The sequence below is a fragment of the Anolis carolinensis genome, chromosome 1, assembly GCF_035594765.1.
Source record: "Anolis carolinensis isolate JA03-04 chromosome 1, rAnoCar3.1.pri, whole genome shotgun sequence".
Taxonomy (NCBI): domain Eukaryota; kingdom Metazoa; phylum Chordata; class Lepidosauria; order Squamata; family Dactyloidae; genus Anolis; species Anolis carolinensis.
The window spans coordinates 317454031-317469154 of record NC_085841.1 but is presented as its reverse complement, the minus strand read 5'-3'; the positions used below and the strand labels follow the sequence as shown (position 1 = coordinate 317469154).

Below are 15124 nucleotides of genomic sequence, written 5' to 3'. Positions count from 1 at the left end.
AATTTTACATGTCAATATTAAAATTAATACATAAATACAGTGTATCCAACTTTTCACCACAAACAAATATGATGTTGGAGACATAACTGAACAATTTCTCAATAGAGGGGGAAACTCCTCTCTCACATACAAAATTGTTACAAAAAATGTCATGAAAAGTACTTTTCATCAAAGTTTATCAACAACTTTTACAATGATGAAATATAACATGTATGAAAGATAAGAAATCCCTTAAATTTGCATTCTAGACATGAGGCCCATCAGCTCAGGTATATACATCCCCACTCAGTGGTGCTACTCATGGGTTTCTAATGAAGATGTTCAATCACATGAGAAAAGTGGAGAAATCATTTTCCTTAGAGAACAACTGTAACACTTTGCACACATAAGAATGCCTCACAGAAAAAGGCTTCATCATACGACCAAGCAATCAATCACACAGTAGAGGACCATGACCATGGCCTTATATGGTTCTGTATATTTCTCCATTTGTAACCAGAATTTAATACCCAAGCACTTTAGAAGCTTCAGTCAAAGATGGAATTCATTAATATACAGCACAGTTCCCAACTGTTCAAGAAGAGATTTTTTTTTGTCCTGCACATCTCAAGCAGGTTGCACCAAACATCATTTGTGAGCTGGAAGTGGCACTTTCTCACTTCTGATTATTATTCAAGCCAATTTTCAGCCTTTATTTGGAGGATGGGTGGGTTGTGGCATTGTGGGGAAAACAAAAGCAAATTGTCATGCTTTAAAATGAGTTTAGTGTGTCTAAATATATTTAAGGGAGAAATTGGCCTGAAAATCATCCATAATTTTTTGGATGTGGGGGGTTGGGGAGGGTAGCTTGGGACCTGATTTTGGGGGCCCAAACATGGGACTGCATGCAGCCCATGGAATCTGGTTTTACTAATCTGAAATAAGATGGTATGTGCTGCACCTATATACTAATGTGCTGGACCATACAAGCATTGTGTGGAAAGAAGGTCATTTGAGAGTAAATTACGAAGATTATATAAAAAAATATCCAAATGCAGAAATAAAGGCCACTTGTCAAAATTCAGGTCTCTTGCCCTAGTATCCAGTGTGGCTTGGAAAGAATGTTGTTTATTTTTAAAAAAATCTTAAGTCATTCTGACTTATGCTTTTGTTTTCATTTTGCCTTCCTTGCTTTGCAGTCCATATGTATTTACATTTGAAAGGATGATGATATCATCTTTACTTATAATCCAGCCTTTACTTCAAGCCAGCAAAATTTGTCTGACTTTGACAGACTTCTTTACGTTTTGGACATGGAAAAACAAGTTATTGAAGTATATAAAAATCATATTAGGGTCCACAACTTCCCGGAAAAAGATCTCGGCAACAACTAGTTCTGGGCAGTAGCTGTATTCCTGGGGCAAAATATAAGCAAGAGGAATAACTTGTGTCATGTCCTGTCTTGAGCAATTCAAAATCTGTTTCATCCAACAGACTACAAACGTGTTACCAAGCAGAGAAGGTACTGCAACATTAGGATTCTTGCCTATCTAAAAGTAACATGAAACTCCTAGAAATTTGTTATTCAGTGTCACTGTGGTCTAATTCAGTATATTCTCCTTGTTATCTTGAACTCCTCTCCCTCCCACCCCATTTTCAAAGAAATCAGAATAGAGCTGTTTGCTTTGATCAGATAATGCAAGGTGTTAAAGTCAACAGAACCCTACTGTATACCCAACCAGTACTACATTACTTACTCTTTCCCATTCCAGAAGGCTGTCAGGTTTTATATAGAAAAAACAAGAACTAAAAACCTGCAAGATATTTGAACACAAGTTGCCCTGGAATACGAAAACTGAAAGGCTTATATTAGGCCCGATGTTGTAAGGGTTTATTTTATCCACCAGGGACACCATATTATAATAATATATGTGTGTGTGTGTGTCACCTGATTCATTGAAAGATCAAAATTTAAATCTGAAAGGCTAGTATTGATAATATTTTGTATAGGCTTTACTTCCACATAATTTATTAGATGATTTGTGAGTACAGGTGTTCATGCTTCTAAAAGATAGTGTATATCTTACCAACCATTAATAATCAATTAATATTATATATGTTAGGCGGTATAATATTCTATGCCCAACTTGGATTTTAATTTACCTTTGTATGTATCTGGCATTTAAATAAAAGGGGTAGGGTTGCTGTTGAGAGATCTTGGAGATTTATTTATTGACACAAAAGCTATTCAGACATTTCAGTTATGTGGCAAACTCATCAGTTTCCAGGAATGTGTATTCTGATTATGCTGCAGCTTTAGTATGTAATGCAGCTCCTAATCGTTGTATACACATAGGTCCCTAATTCACAGGCAAAGGCAACTGACTAAAAGTAAAAATGCCAGGTAAGCACTTTGAAAATTACTTTGTTGATTAGCTAAGCTTTCTAGTAATATAACTTTATCCGTAAAAATCTTCAAAATTTTGGAAATGACATAAGGTATACAAATGTTTTGTCTGTCTCAGTAGCAACAAATCATGGCTTAAGGAGGACACGCACACTGATCTCTGAGTGAAGGAAGAGCTAATTGGGAGTTGGATTTGGTGTGATTATCTGCTTGTTTATGATAAGGGAGTACTCTTTTGAATGGCACTGTAAATTCGTTCCTGATTGTGGTGTTAAAACAGAGCTTATTTCCCCCTCTTTTGCTCTGTTGTGAGAGTCAGTATGCTGGAGTTTTTTTTTTCTTCCCAAACAGATGACAGTGTCATGTTACGATATGCTTAACTCTCTAGAAACTGAATCAATTGTATCAGCCTGTAGTCAAAACTCACCTTTCCTCATGACAGTAAGCATGCGTTTCAAATGTTTAGTGCTACAAGAACTAACGTTAGCCTCCTACTGTCATTAGGAATATGAAATTGACCCAATTAAAACAAAACGTTTCAACGTGGTTGGAATGGGCCAAGCTGCAGAAACATGCTTTTGCACAACCTGCTCACATGAGATTGTGGGCCATAAGGACACAAAGATGGCACAGATATTTGTGGACCATTTAAATTCTTAGCCAGAAAGGGGGAAAGAGAAACAGGGGAAGGGAGGCAAAGAGAAATGAGAAAGAATGACGTTAGCTGACTGTCGTGGGTTTTTTAATCCAGAGTATTGGACCTGTAACACAGCAACAAGAGCTGGTCATTTTGTTTAATCACCATTTGGATCTTTGCCAGATGGTCTCTATTGAGAGCGCTGCAAACAGAAAGAGATGAACTGCGTCTAACATGCCACTAGAGCTTTCCCGTAAATGTCTGAGAACTGAATCCAACAAGAATTTAGTCTCAGAGCAGAAAGGGATACATTTAAAAACTATGTGCATTAACTATACTTTTCCCCATAGAATCCTCACTTGGCATGAATAATTTACCCACTCTTATGCTAATGGGATCATGAAAGTATCCCTCTGTCTTTAGTGCAGCTATTCTCAGCTTTCAGTAATTACCCCACCCAGTGAAAATAACATGGCTTCTGCATCTGAACGTCCTACTACTACCTGACAATTAGGAGGATCATGGCTGACAGTGGTGCAGTCCCCAAAATGGACAGAACTCAACATGCCTGAGGGAACGTTTTGGGGAAAAGAAGTTCCATTGTCAACAGTTCTTTAGTTGCCTGGGATCGCCACAATAAAAAGAAATAGCTCCTTTCTCCCTCTCTTTCTCTTTAAATAGACCAGTGAAATTTATTGGTAAAGTGCATTCTCTGGGAAAAGAGAACGAATTGCAAGAGCTTAAAGGTTCTGGCAGGAAACATGAAGATCGAATCAGATGTGAAAATACAAATACTAACTTGGTTATTTTACAATTTAAACAAATGAAGACTACACTAACATGGGAGGAATTTCAAAGGTTAAAAACCATTCTGTTCTAGAGGCCCAGTTTCTGACCTCTGTCCATAACACTACATGCTAGAGGTAGTTCACTGTGTAAAAATTATCAGGCTGAAACATCTGGAAAAGAAAGCTATGAAACAGCAGGGAATGTGGCTGGTTTATTGTTTATCTTTTGTTTATGAGGCAGTATTCAAGTTTAATTACTTCTCTAAATTAAACCCTAACAGGCATCAGGAGACATCCCTTTACACAAGTTAAGTTAAAAAAATATCCAGAGATTATAACATAAGACTTTTAAAACAAGTGAACATGCATAAGAAGGTAAGATCTGAGAACCAAGGAAAGCATTTCAACACTTGCATGTAAAGTTTCAGAGTACTGAATTGTGGAAGTGTTAATATTCTAACTAGTACAATTAGATAAACACAGACCTCTCAAATAGTTTTGAGCAGATCAACCATGTTGAAAGATAGTTCCTATATTCAAAACCAAAGGTGCACAGCACACAGTAGTTTCAAAGAGTCTCCTAATTTCCCTCTCATCACTAATATTGTTCAGTTGTTTCCCTTAAGATGGTTTGCAGAAAAAACAAGAGGTGGAAAAAGTTCTTTAAGAAGAAACCAATTTGTAAGTTACTTTGCTGCATAAAATGCAAAGTTAAAAACAACTTGCAAAAGATTATTGCAGATGGCACCTGTCATTTTGGGGGGGGGGGGGTAAAAGAAACACCCAATGGTGCAAAAACATCCCATGGACAGACTGCATATGCTGTATCTGGGATTTGAATAAATCATATTTCAAATGGATACTAGTTAGTACTATATTATAAGTTACTTGTATGAGGTATGTATATGTGAACATGCATAAAACTGGGGAATGTGTGTGTGAAAGTGTATACAATTAAATGCATACGTGTGTGTGATACACACACACACACACACACACACACAAGCACACATGTTTAGAAGGAGAATAGGTGTAAGTATAGGAATATTAGGCAAGTACAGGAATGTGTTCTGATATTTTAAGAGCTCACTCACCCCCCAAGCTTTAAATTCAATAAAAGATGGATATCTGCAGTTTTCATCAGTATAATGACTAGAAAACTGTACAATAAATAAAAAAAAGATTTACTATGAAAACCTAGCCCCAGTCACTGGTTAATAGAGAAGGTGACTGAAAGCAATAAAAATACATTTTTAAAAATCCCATATGTACTTCAATTTGGGAGGATAAAAAGCGAACAAAGGTGGATAATAAATGGTTAGCATCTTTAGCTCATTTTGATCTAGCAGGCTAATGGTTAATATGCATAGTGTGTCTGTAGTGTGAGCTCAGCAGTTACTGGGCCAACTGTCTCAGTATTTCTGGGAATTCTGCCTATTCACAGTGCAGAGATTGTTCAATTGCTGAAAAATATACAAAATGAATTTTACAAAAATGAATGGCAAGGAAACCCCATTACAATGATTTTACAGCAAAGATGTCAACATCAATTTTTCTCTCATGCATAACTAATGATTAAAACAGCACATTCCATTTGCTTAAAACAATTTATTTCATATTGGCATATCAAAATATTGAAACACAAAGTTATCTCTGTCCTTTTTCATTCACTGCTGAGAACATACTATGTTCAAACGGGGAGGGGAGGGGATAAAAATAAAAAAGCTTGGCAAATATATATATACTTAAGCCAAAGCATTCCCCAGCTTTTAACAACTGAGTTACAGAAATAGGAAAATGTACATTCTCTCCGTGTTTTAAGCAGTGGGAGATCTTAGCTGACTATAGCTCCATCTACCATGCTAATAGAGATTATTCATACACATCAGGCTGTAAACAATGAAAATAAAAAAGATGAATTTATAAAACTTTTTTCTGTTATGTCTTTTTCTGCTGAAGATAATACATTTGTCCTTAATATGGCAAGGTAGCATATTAATGTTTAAGGAAGTTTTTGCAGATGGTTCTACTTACTATAGAAGGTATGTACCCATCAAAGTGTGCCATGGGAATGAAACACCCGAAACAGGGCACGCCCTGCCAATTGGTGGCTTAGTTGCATATATACATTATCAGTTTTTAGATATCTGGGGAATGGTGGATATTATATTTAATTAAGTATTAAATTACATAAATAAGTTAAATAAAATAATTAAACATTTAATTAAACATTGTTCCAATATTAATTCCATTGCATTAATTTTTTTTGGAGAGGTAGGATTCAGCAAGAATGTAAAGTACTTTTTTCTTGGCTGACTTATAATTGAGTATAATTTTGAGAGCATATTCCAGAGAATGATATTGGGAGCAGGGTGTTTTCATTTGCTCCATTGCTTCCCTTTCCTCACCGCATCCCCAGTGATCCTTGCTGGAAAAGGAAAAACAGGAGCAAAAGTAAAATAGATGAGGAGAGGGAGAAATAGCAGAGGGAATCTCACGAGACTAGGAAGAAAACACATGAAAGAAGGAAAAGACAAAACAGAATGGTTGTACAAAAGAACACACAGAGAAGCAAGAAAATGGGTATGTAACAGAGGAAGAATTGAGAGATGAGAGGAAGAGTGCACAGAACATCATAGAAAGACAGCAGCAAGGAAATGTGTGGATAACAGAAGACAAAGTGAGAGTGACAACAAATTGAAGAGGACTAAGTGTTTGTGTTATAAAAATTTTTTTCTGAATTTTTAAAATTAAGTATTGTTAATGGAGACCTGCTAGACTAGAACTGTTGATGGAAATTAGGTGTAGGATAAGAGGAGCCTGGTTTATAGATTACATTTGTATTTTTTTATTCTTATATCCTTTTTGTGTGGTGTATTTGTTTTTACCCTCACTCATTTCTTGTCTGCCGAGAAATTTGATTTTCCAAAATGAATGCAACTGTTTCCAAAATTTGTCGTAAATTCATGTTGAGGATGCTACCACTCCAACATGAATTTAGGGGGGGGGGGGGGCGGGGGTTCAAAAATTAGGAAAACGACATGAATGTTCACTTTTAATCCAAAAAATTAAGGAGATGTGGTGGCAGAACTGCTGACCTAAAGGTTGGGTTGCTGACTTGAAGGTTGCCGATTAGAATCCACAAGACATGGTGAACTCTCATTTGTTATCTCTAGCTTGCGGGGAAATGAGAGAAGCCTCCCAGCAGGATGGTAACACATCCTGGGCAACGTCTCTGTAGATGGCCAATTTTCTCACACCAGAAGTGACTTGCAGTATGTTCTCAAATTGCTTCTGACATGATAAATAAAATCCAAAAAATGTAATCATCAAATTAGAATCAACATAATCGAGATGAATAAAACATACCCTTTTCACCATAAATGAAATCACCATAAGTAAATGTAAGGATATTGGCATTTTTTTCACTAACTTTCCTATCTCCGGGAAGTACTGTATCAAGATCTGCCTTCATGTATTTTCCACCACTGCCACTCGAATGTGACCTACATGCTCAAAACTGGTGATGCTGATGATCTAAATGGAACTTTTAGTTTTTCAATGTTTAAAACATTAACCCAAAAAGCAGTCTATATTTTAAGAAATGTCCCTGTATCTGTTTTCATAAAATGTGGAAGGTAGTCATATTAGGTGTATCTCCTGTTAATATACTTCATCAAGAAAAGAAAATTCTACATTTTTACGATGAACACAACCTAATTTTTCTAATGTACCTCAGGTCATAGGAAAAGATGTGTGAGTTTTGGTCAATATCTGTGTTGACTTTGCCCTGGAACAGATAATTAATCTTTCCCACAGTAAATACTTTGGACAGGTCAATGAGATAAAACATCAGGCTTTCGCTCTCTGTGTATGTAAGGGGGGGAGAAGGGGGGCTGCTAGAAATGTGCTGATATCCCTTTCCATGCATCAGCTACATATGTCACAAAGGTTATATATGGTCTTGTCTGAATTCAGAATTTTACCCAGTTGTGCGCTGATTTAAATATCATGAATTGTTCCATTTTTCTCAAGTTTACTAAGTTCCCATTCTACTGGCCAAAGCAAATGGCAGAGATGGTAAAAATATTTCCATGAATCTGGAAATCATGAAAATTGAACTACCCATCTTATTATTTCTCAGGACTTCAAAGTTCAAGGTGTTATGAGTTCTTAGGGTCAGAAATTGGAAGCATCCATTATTTTGCAGATTCCTGATTGGGGTGGAAAAACAAAAAAAAAAGTAGAAAAATTTCCTAACCCAAACTGTAGAAGAGAATCACATTGTACAAGATAATTTAGGCATCAGATTAGCTTCTTCACTTCTTCAGTTAAAAGTCAAGAAATCCCATGTCTTCATGTACAGACACTGGGCTGTTAGGAATATGTCCCTTTATTTAAGAGACGGCAGCTCTTGACTGAATCTCACCTCACTGTTAAAGTATATAATGGGTTAGGAATATGTCCCTTTATTTAAGGGACAGCAGCTCTTGACTGAATCTCACCTCGCGGTTAAGGTATATAATGGGTTGAAGGGTTTCTATATTTGCCGAAGAAATGTGGCAGATACTGGTGCTCATGGCAACTGAGAGCTACCTCAGTTCTTTAACTCCTTTTTTTCTTTCTGCTTTCTATTCTTGCTCTATTCTTTGTATCTTCCTTACATCATCCTAGGGAACCTTTATGAACATTGGATATAACTGCAGGCAACAAGATATAGCCAATAAAATGTAGAACTTAATGGTGATGCTATTATATACATCTATCTTGCCATTTCAGTGAGGGAAAATTTGATGCAGAAGCAAATATGCACCAAATTATATATCTGCGTCCACACTGGTTGTGTATACCTAAACAAACTTTTACATTTTCTGCTTTCTCAATATCATCTTTGTCTTCCTCAAGAGTTATTAACACCCTGTAGATTTCTATTGCAGGATCCAAGAAGAATGCCTAGCCTCCATTGGCCAGATGTCGAAGAAACAGTTCATAATGTGTTTTAAAATCTCAGTACTTTTTGTGATCCGTCCTTCTGCATGTAAAACGAGTATAGGAAAGAGTGTAAATGGAACAGTTGTCTTATTAAATATGGAACAAGTATTTCTTTCTGGTTATAAATGTTAAATATGATTTATTTTATACTTTTCATGCATAATCCAACAAATTCACTATCTGAAATACCCTATAAATACACTATAAAAGATTGAAAAGTCTGTGCAAAACATCCAGTCCCATGGCATGGAACATCAAACTGTTACCAATTTAAAGCATTTTTTTTTTCAATTTCCCCTTTTCAAAAACTTTATTTATACAGAATAAAGGAAATGTAGTACACCAGAAAGCTTACATATCCTTTTGCCAGACCAATTATTGCATGATAAAACTGCACATACCTTCTAAAGTGCTGATTAAGGTTTTACACATACATTGTCTGGCAAAGCCCTAGTCTTCTCTCTCTTCTCCCCTTCTCTCAGCCCCTTTCCTGCTATCTTTCTTGCCATAACTCAACTAACCCAACAGAACCAGTCAGTTTTAAATTTCAGTTGGGACCCCAGTGACCTGTTAATGAATCTACAGAGAGGAGGAAAAACTCACAGTGTTGAGTTATGCCTGGTGTTGCTAGCTGAGTTGGAGTCAGAAATGCTTGAAGCGTTAACGTAATTGCAAGAATGTGAAAAATGAAGCGTTGGGCTCCTGAGCAAAGTGAAAGGTCAAAGCAAGCCTTACACAAAACAAGTCTCTGGAAGATGGCCTCATTAGACCATTAAATCCACTTCTCCCTTGCTTTTTTCCTTTTATAAAATATTTTAGTATTTCATTTCTATTAACAGACTTACTTAGCTCTTCCCATTGTTACATAAATTAATAAAAAACAAAAGTAATCCAAATATATTTTTGCTCTCCATTGAAATAATATTTTCTGACAAAAATTTGCCTCACTAGATCTGAATCACTGTTAAAATAGTAATTGCTCTAGAGTACACTAATACTTACTCTAGTACAGTGTACAGTATAGTTTAGTTTTCTCTTGTACGAACAAGATGACATGCTAAAAACAACACTGAGCCCAGCTAATATAATTAGGATTATCTTTCACTGTACAGTGCCCAAAGGGTTTAACTCTTTAAGTGCCAGAATTTCAATTCACTCATAACTGACTAAAGGACTTGCTAATGCTATCATAATGCCACACTGTCCTTCCACAAGTCCCTCCTGAGTCAAAATCTTACTAATCAAAGCTCACTCCAGAAAGAACAAAAATGTAGACATTGCATCTTGCTCTCAAACTTAACTAACAACATGCTGACAAGTGTATCAGAAATTATTGTAAAAGAACAAACATATCACAACAAACATAAAAAAACAAACTGAATAAGCAAAACATAATTTTTCCTGATTTCTGTAAAATGTGTGTAAAATAATATTTCTTATGTTGGCACTTGGCAAACTATATGGAGAATGGGATACAAAAGGCATGAAATGAAGCAAGACGGGAGATATTAATGTAGCACTGTTTTAGGTGTGCTTTCTTTCCAGGAGAACATTTACTGAAGTAGTGGGATTCTGAGGAAATACATAGAGTGTTGTATTATGAAACGAAGTTAGAGAATTAGATAACGGTTACAATAAAAGCAGCACAGTCTTTATATAAAAGAATAAAAGATGTATAACGGTTAAGAATCGAGAAGGCAGAGTTTTATTCCCAGTCGGCTGGGGAGCAGAAAGATGGAACAGGTCATTCTTGCCTATTCGTTGTACACAACTGTATACATCTCCTTCTAAAACCAAAACCCAAATGTAGAAAAGGGACAACAAAGAATAAAGGAGAAAGATTTGGAAGTATTACCTCAAAATTGTAACTTCTGCAGGCCCTATTCTCCTAGAGAGTTCCTGTACACTTCTTTGGGAAGGTTTCCTGTAACTATTTGCTGATATTGCCCATCCAGAGGAAATGCTGAAGGCAAATTCAACAGACTGTTTCTTTTAGAAGCTGCCTTCTCTAGCTGGCATTTCCTGAGAAAGGAAGGGGATTGTGACCATCAAGGCCTTCCCATCCAGTTTTTCTTCATCACAGCATGAGTGTCAATGGTTAAATTGCCACAACAATGTCAGAACGCACTGGGAAGCTAGTTCTACAAAACACTGCATGTCAGATATACAGATATTCTTGCTTTACTAAATTAAATAGCAGTGAGGGTGATTAACTGGGCTTGCAAGGGTATACTGATTGGCTAAAAGAATTTGTCCATGAACGTAATGTAAACATTGTTGAGCCGTCTACAAGTCTGACCTTTAAGGCCTGGGAGAGCTTTAAAGAAACAGTGACATCCTCCAAACAGTCCCATTTTGAGCATTTTACATTTCCTATCTTTGGGGCTCTGAATCCCTATTTATGTTGATGAATGAGAATTTGAGTGCTTCACTTCTCTATGGCTATGAATACGCTCTCGCAATCACGAAAGTCCACATTTTCCTTTCTAATACTAGCACAATAATTTTTGAAAGAACAGTTGGCTATTAATTCTAATTCACAGAATAGACTATTAACAGTATTTTAAACTGTTAACTGATTATGAAGAAAGATGACTTTTTCTTTGCTAGTTCAGCTGCTGCCACTGATTACTTGTCTGAGAAAACTTTCAGAAGTTTAAAATTTGCCAATCTTGTTGGAAGCATTCCTCTAAGCATACACAGAAGAATATGCACTTCTGAAGACAAGTTTTTCTGTCAAGACCCAGTGGACTGTTTAAGAAATGAAAGTAAATTTCAATGCAATGTTTAGCAGCAAAACCCAAGTTTGCCATTTGGGTATTCAATCAGAAAGTAGATGAACAATCCTTGACTCTCCCTGAATGATACACCAAACATATCTAAAAGTATGTGTGAACATTCTTATGGTGAAACAACTCTGAGTCTACACTACAGAATTAATGCATTTTGATGCTAATGGCTCAGTGCTATTCATGAAAGCTGAAGTTTTACAATATCTTTAGCTTTCTCTACCAAAGTGCTGGTCCTGCACCAAACTACAAATCCCATGATTACATAGCTTTCAGTCATGACATTAAAGTAGTATCAATTTACATTAATTCTACAATATAGATGCACCCTATGTATCATTAGTTTCAACTTTACTTAGCATCAAACAACAACATTACAAACGTGATGGGAAATTCGTTTTCTCCTTACACTGAGTTAGGTGGTAACCGTTGATTCATATAGCTGAAGATATCAAGTACTACAGTGACTAGTAAAGGTTTTGTAGGTTTTTAGACAACAGTGTTTCTATCCCATGCTACAAAGTTAACTTAATACTTACAGCTCATGAAATATGTGCTCATTCACCTTTACCTTTTCCTATTACAAAGACAAGCCTTGGTTGGGATAGTACTTGTTTATGTGTTCTAAGAGAGGGAGTATACCTCTTTTCCCCATGCCATGGCCCTAGAGCAGTGGTTCTCAATGTGTGGGTCCCCAGGTAGTTTGGCCTACAACTCTCAGTAATCCCAGCCAGTTTACCAGCTGTTTTCTGGGAGTTGAAGGCCAAAACAACTTGGAGTTGAAGGCCAAAACATCTTGAGAACCACTGCCCTAGACCATGTTATTTCCCCTGGTTGCTATAGGTACCGAAGAGAGATATTTCCTTCATCATTAACCACTGTTTCTGGTGGGTATATGAATTAGAGACATGGTGGGTTAAACACTCCATACTATGGTCTTAATCAATATCAGTCCTCAATTCAGTGGGTTTTTAGAGAAGAAAAAGCATACCAGGAATTCAGTATTCAAGCCTCATGTGTAGTTGGACTCTATTTGGGTGAACTTCCCTACAATTGTGTTCATGATCTTGAAAAGACAGGTAAATGTTCACAGTGCATGTATAAATTGTGTAGAATGAAAATATATTCCCACTGTTGTAAGAATTATTCATCAGGTTTAATTAGCACATTGTTTACAGTTATTGCAAATATATAAAGAAATCTATCACATAGCATGACCCCATCTATTCCAACAGGCAGAAACCACCTTATAAACAATTTCAATAGGACCACCTGGTATTTTTAATCTTGTTAATCTTTTCAACAAAATGACTAAAGGCGGACACCCTCCCCACTTTTCCTTATACAATCAAAAAAGACAATCACACCTGATTGCCACACATCTGAAATGTCATTCTTTACAGACTAATACAACAGGCTTCCATCTTGTGTTGTTCTAACTATAATATACAATACTATAACAAACCACAGTAGCTGTGAAAACAATTTTGTGACATTGTATAAATTGAAAACTGGAAATTCCATTGAAAATGTTTCAAAGTGCAGGGACTGAGTTTTTAAAAACTTTCAACACCTAACTTAAGTGTTCTTTTTGCACATTATCCCTTTCTGTTGTGTTAGTGGCACTGAAACCAATGACATGAGCTGTACCCATTTGTGCATGAATAAGCCCCCTTGAATCACAATGAGACTTACTTCTGAGGAAACATATATAGGATTACATTGTGGATTGTACAGGAAAAAACTACATACTAAGGAAGCCACTTCCTACCTAATGCCATCCAAATATTCTGGATTTCAACTGAAATCATGCCCACCCAGTCAGCATGGTCAATAGCAATGAGTGCTGGTAACTGTAATCCAAAGTCTTTAGGATGGTACTAGAAGGGCTATACTATGAAGTAAAATGTCACTGATAGTAGTGGGAATTACGATATAAATCTATATTCTAACTCAGAAGGAAGCACCACTGATTTCAATGGGAATTATTCTGCTGTGCTGAAACCATGGTGAATAGACAAACACAATATTTAGCCCTACATTGCAATCCTGAAAACATTAACTGTGGGGACAAAAATCTTCCTGATTTAAATCAGTCCAATATAGTGTAAGAAGAAATGTGCAGACAAAAGTGTCTTTTATTTTTAACAGAGCTACTTGTGAAATGTGCTATGGATCGCAGCCCAGGCAATGCTTGCATGTATGTGTGTGTTTTGGTATGTTCATGGTGTGAGTTAAGATGTCCTTTTTCCTACTGTGAGTTAAAAGCATTTCAACTGGCTAGTGAAACCCCCTTTTTAATCTGCCAATACAAATTAAATTTTCTGTCTAGAACCAGTATGAATTGCTGCATCACAGCTGGGGTGTATGTCTGCCATGATATTTACTTGTAACACACAAAAACAAACTGTAGATAACCAAATTTGTAAAGGGATTGGCAGAACTAATCAATTGTTATTGCAAAGCTTGTTTGAAGATTAGTTATTTAACTTTGAAATAATAAAAAAAATACAGCTAAGTAGATTGAGTAAAGGAAATAAGTGTCTCCCTAAGTTACAGCTGATTACCCCACAAGCCTGCCACTCTGTGCTTATGCTAAGGCAGATGTACTGATATAATAAAAGACACTGGAGTTATTTTAGTCATGCCTACTTTGCACAGGGAAAAAAAAGCTTGACCTTTTACCTTGTTCGCTGCTGTTGTCTCCACTCTGAGAAGCATGGCCCCCACTGGAAGGCCCCGGTGTGCCTGCTGAGTGCGTTGAGGTGGCATCGTCGTGGTCTCTCCAAGAGGAAGGATTCTGGTGTCACAGTATTGGTTTATTTTGTCATCACAGTTATCATTCCCATAGCAAATCCATGAATTTGGGAAGCAAAAGGATGGGGGGGGGGAGGTAGAAAAAAGGAGATACATTAGCATTTGCAAAATTTCCTCTAATGCAAATCCCATTTAGAGACAGAGCACACTAAAGCTACAATCCCGTAACACTTACTTATGGGTAAGCCCCACTGGACTTCCCTTGTAATAGGTGTGTGCAAGATTACACATACAAATAAACTTTATATTCCAACAACATTACTTCAAGCATAGTTTGCTCCCAAATTTAAACTCTTATGGTTCACATAACAGTTTAAAAATTCCCACCTGCCCATAAAAGAAATCCCAAAGTTCGGGGGTTTTTTTACACACTCAGAAGCAATCTGCTTTCAATTCTTAATAAAAAAAATCTGATAAACTTGTAGTGTTATTTTAACTCTTTACACTACAGTGAGTGATGCAGTGCAATCCTATCCATATTGACTCAGAAATAAGCTCTACTAAGTTCACCGGGACTTATGTCAAAGTAAATGATTACAGAATGGCAAGTCCAACAATTAAATAAAAATGTTATGAATAAGATCACATGAATAGCTGAGCTCTTGTGTCCTCTGTTTTTGTTTTCCATTACTTCATCTTTGCCTATTATAATCCTGAGAGAAATTAATTGATAATTATGCCTACAAAATATCTCTGCCATATGGTTACAAAAAAA

General features: G+C 36.4%; 1 protein-coding gene across 8 annotated transcripts in view; it reads right to left on the bottom strand.

The window, feature by feature from the left end:
- meis2 (Meis homeobox 2) overlaps positions 1-15124 on the bottom strand; it is a 215197-nt gene that overhangs the window by 180859 nt on the left and 19214 nt on the right. For all 8 annotated transcript variants that reach the window (XM_008103147.3, XM_008103182.3, XM_003214483.4 and 5 more), the window contains exon 7: positions 14278-14392. In XM_008103147.3, coding sequence (XP_008101354.1) covers positions 14278-14392 — 115 coding nt within the window. The remainder of the gene's footprint in view (positions 1-14277; positions 14393-15124) is intronic.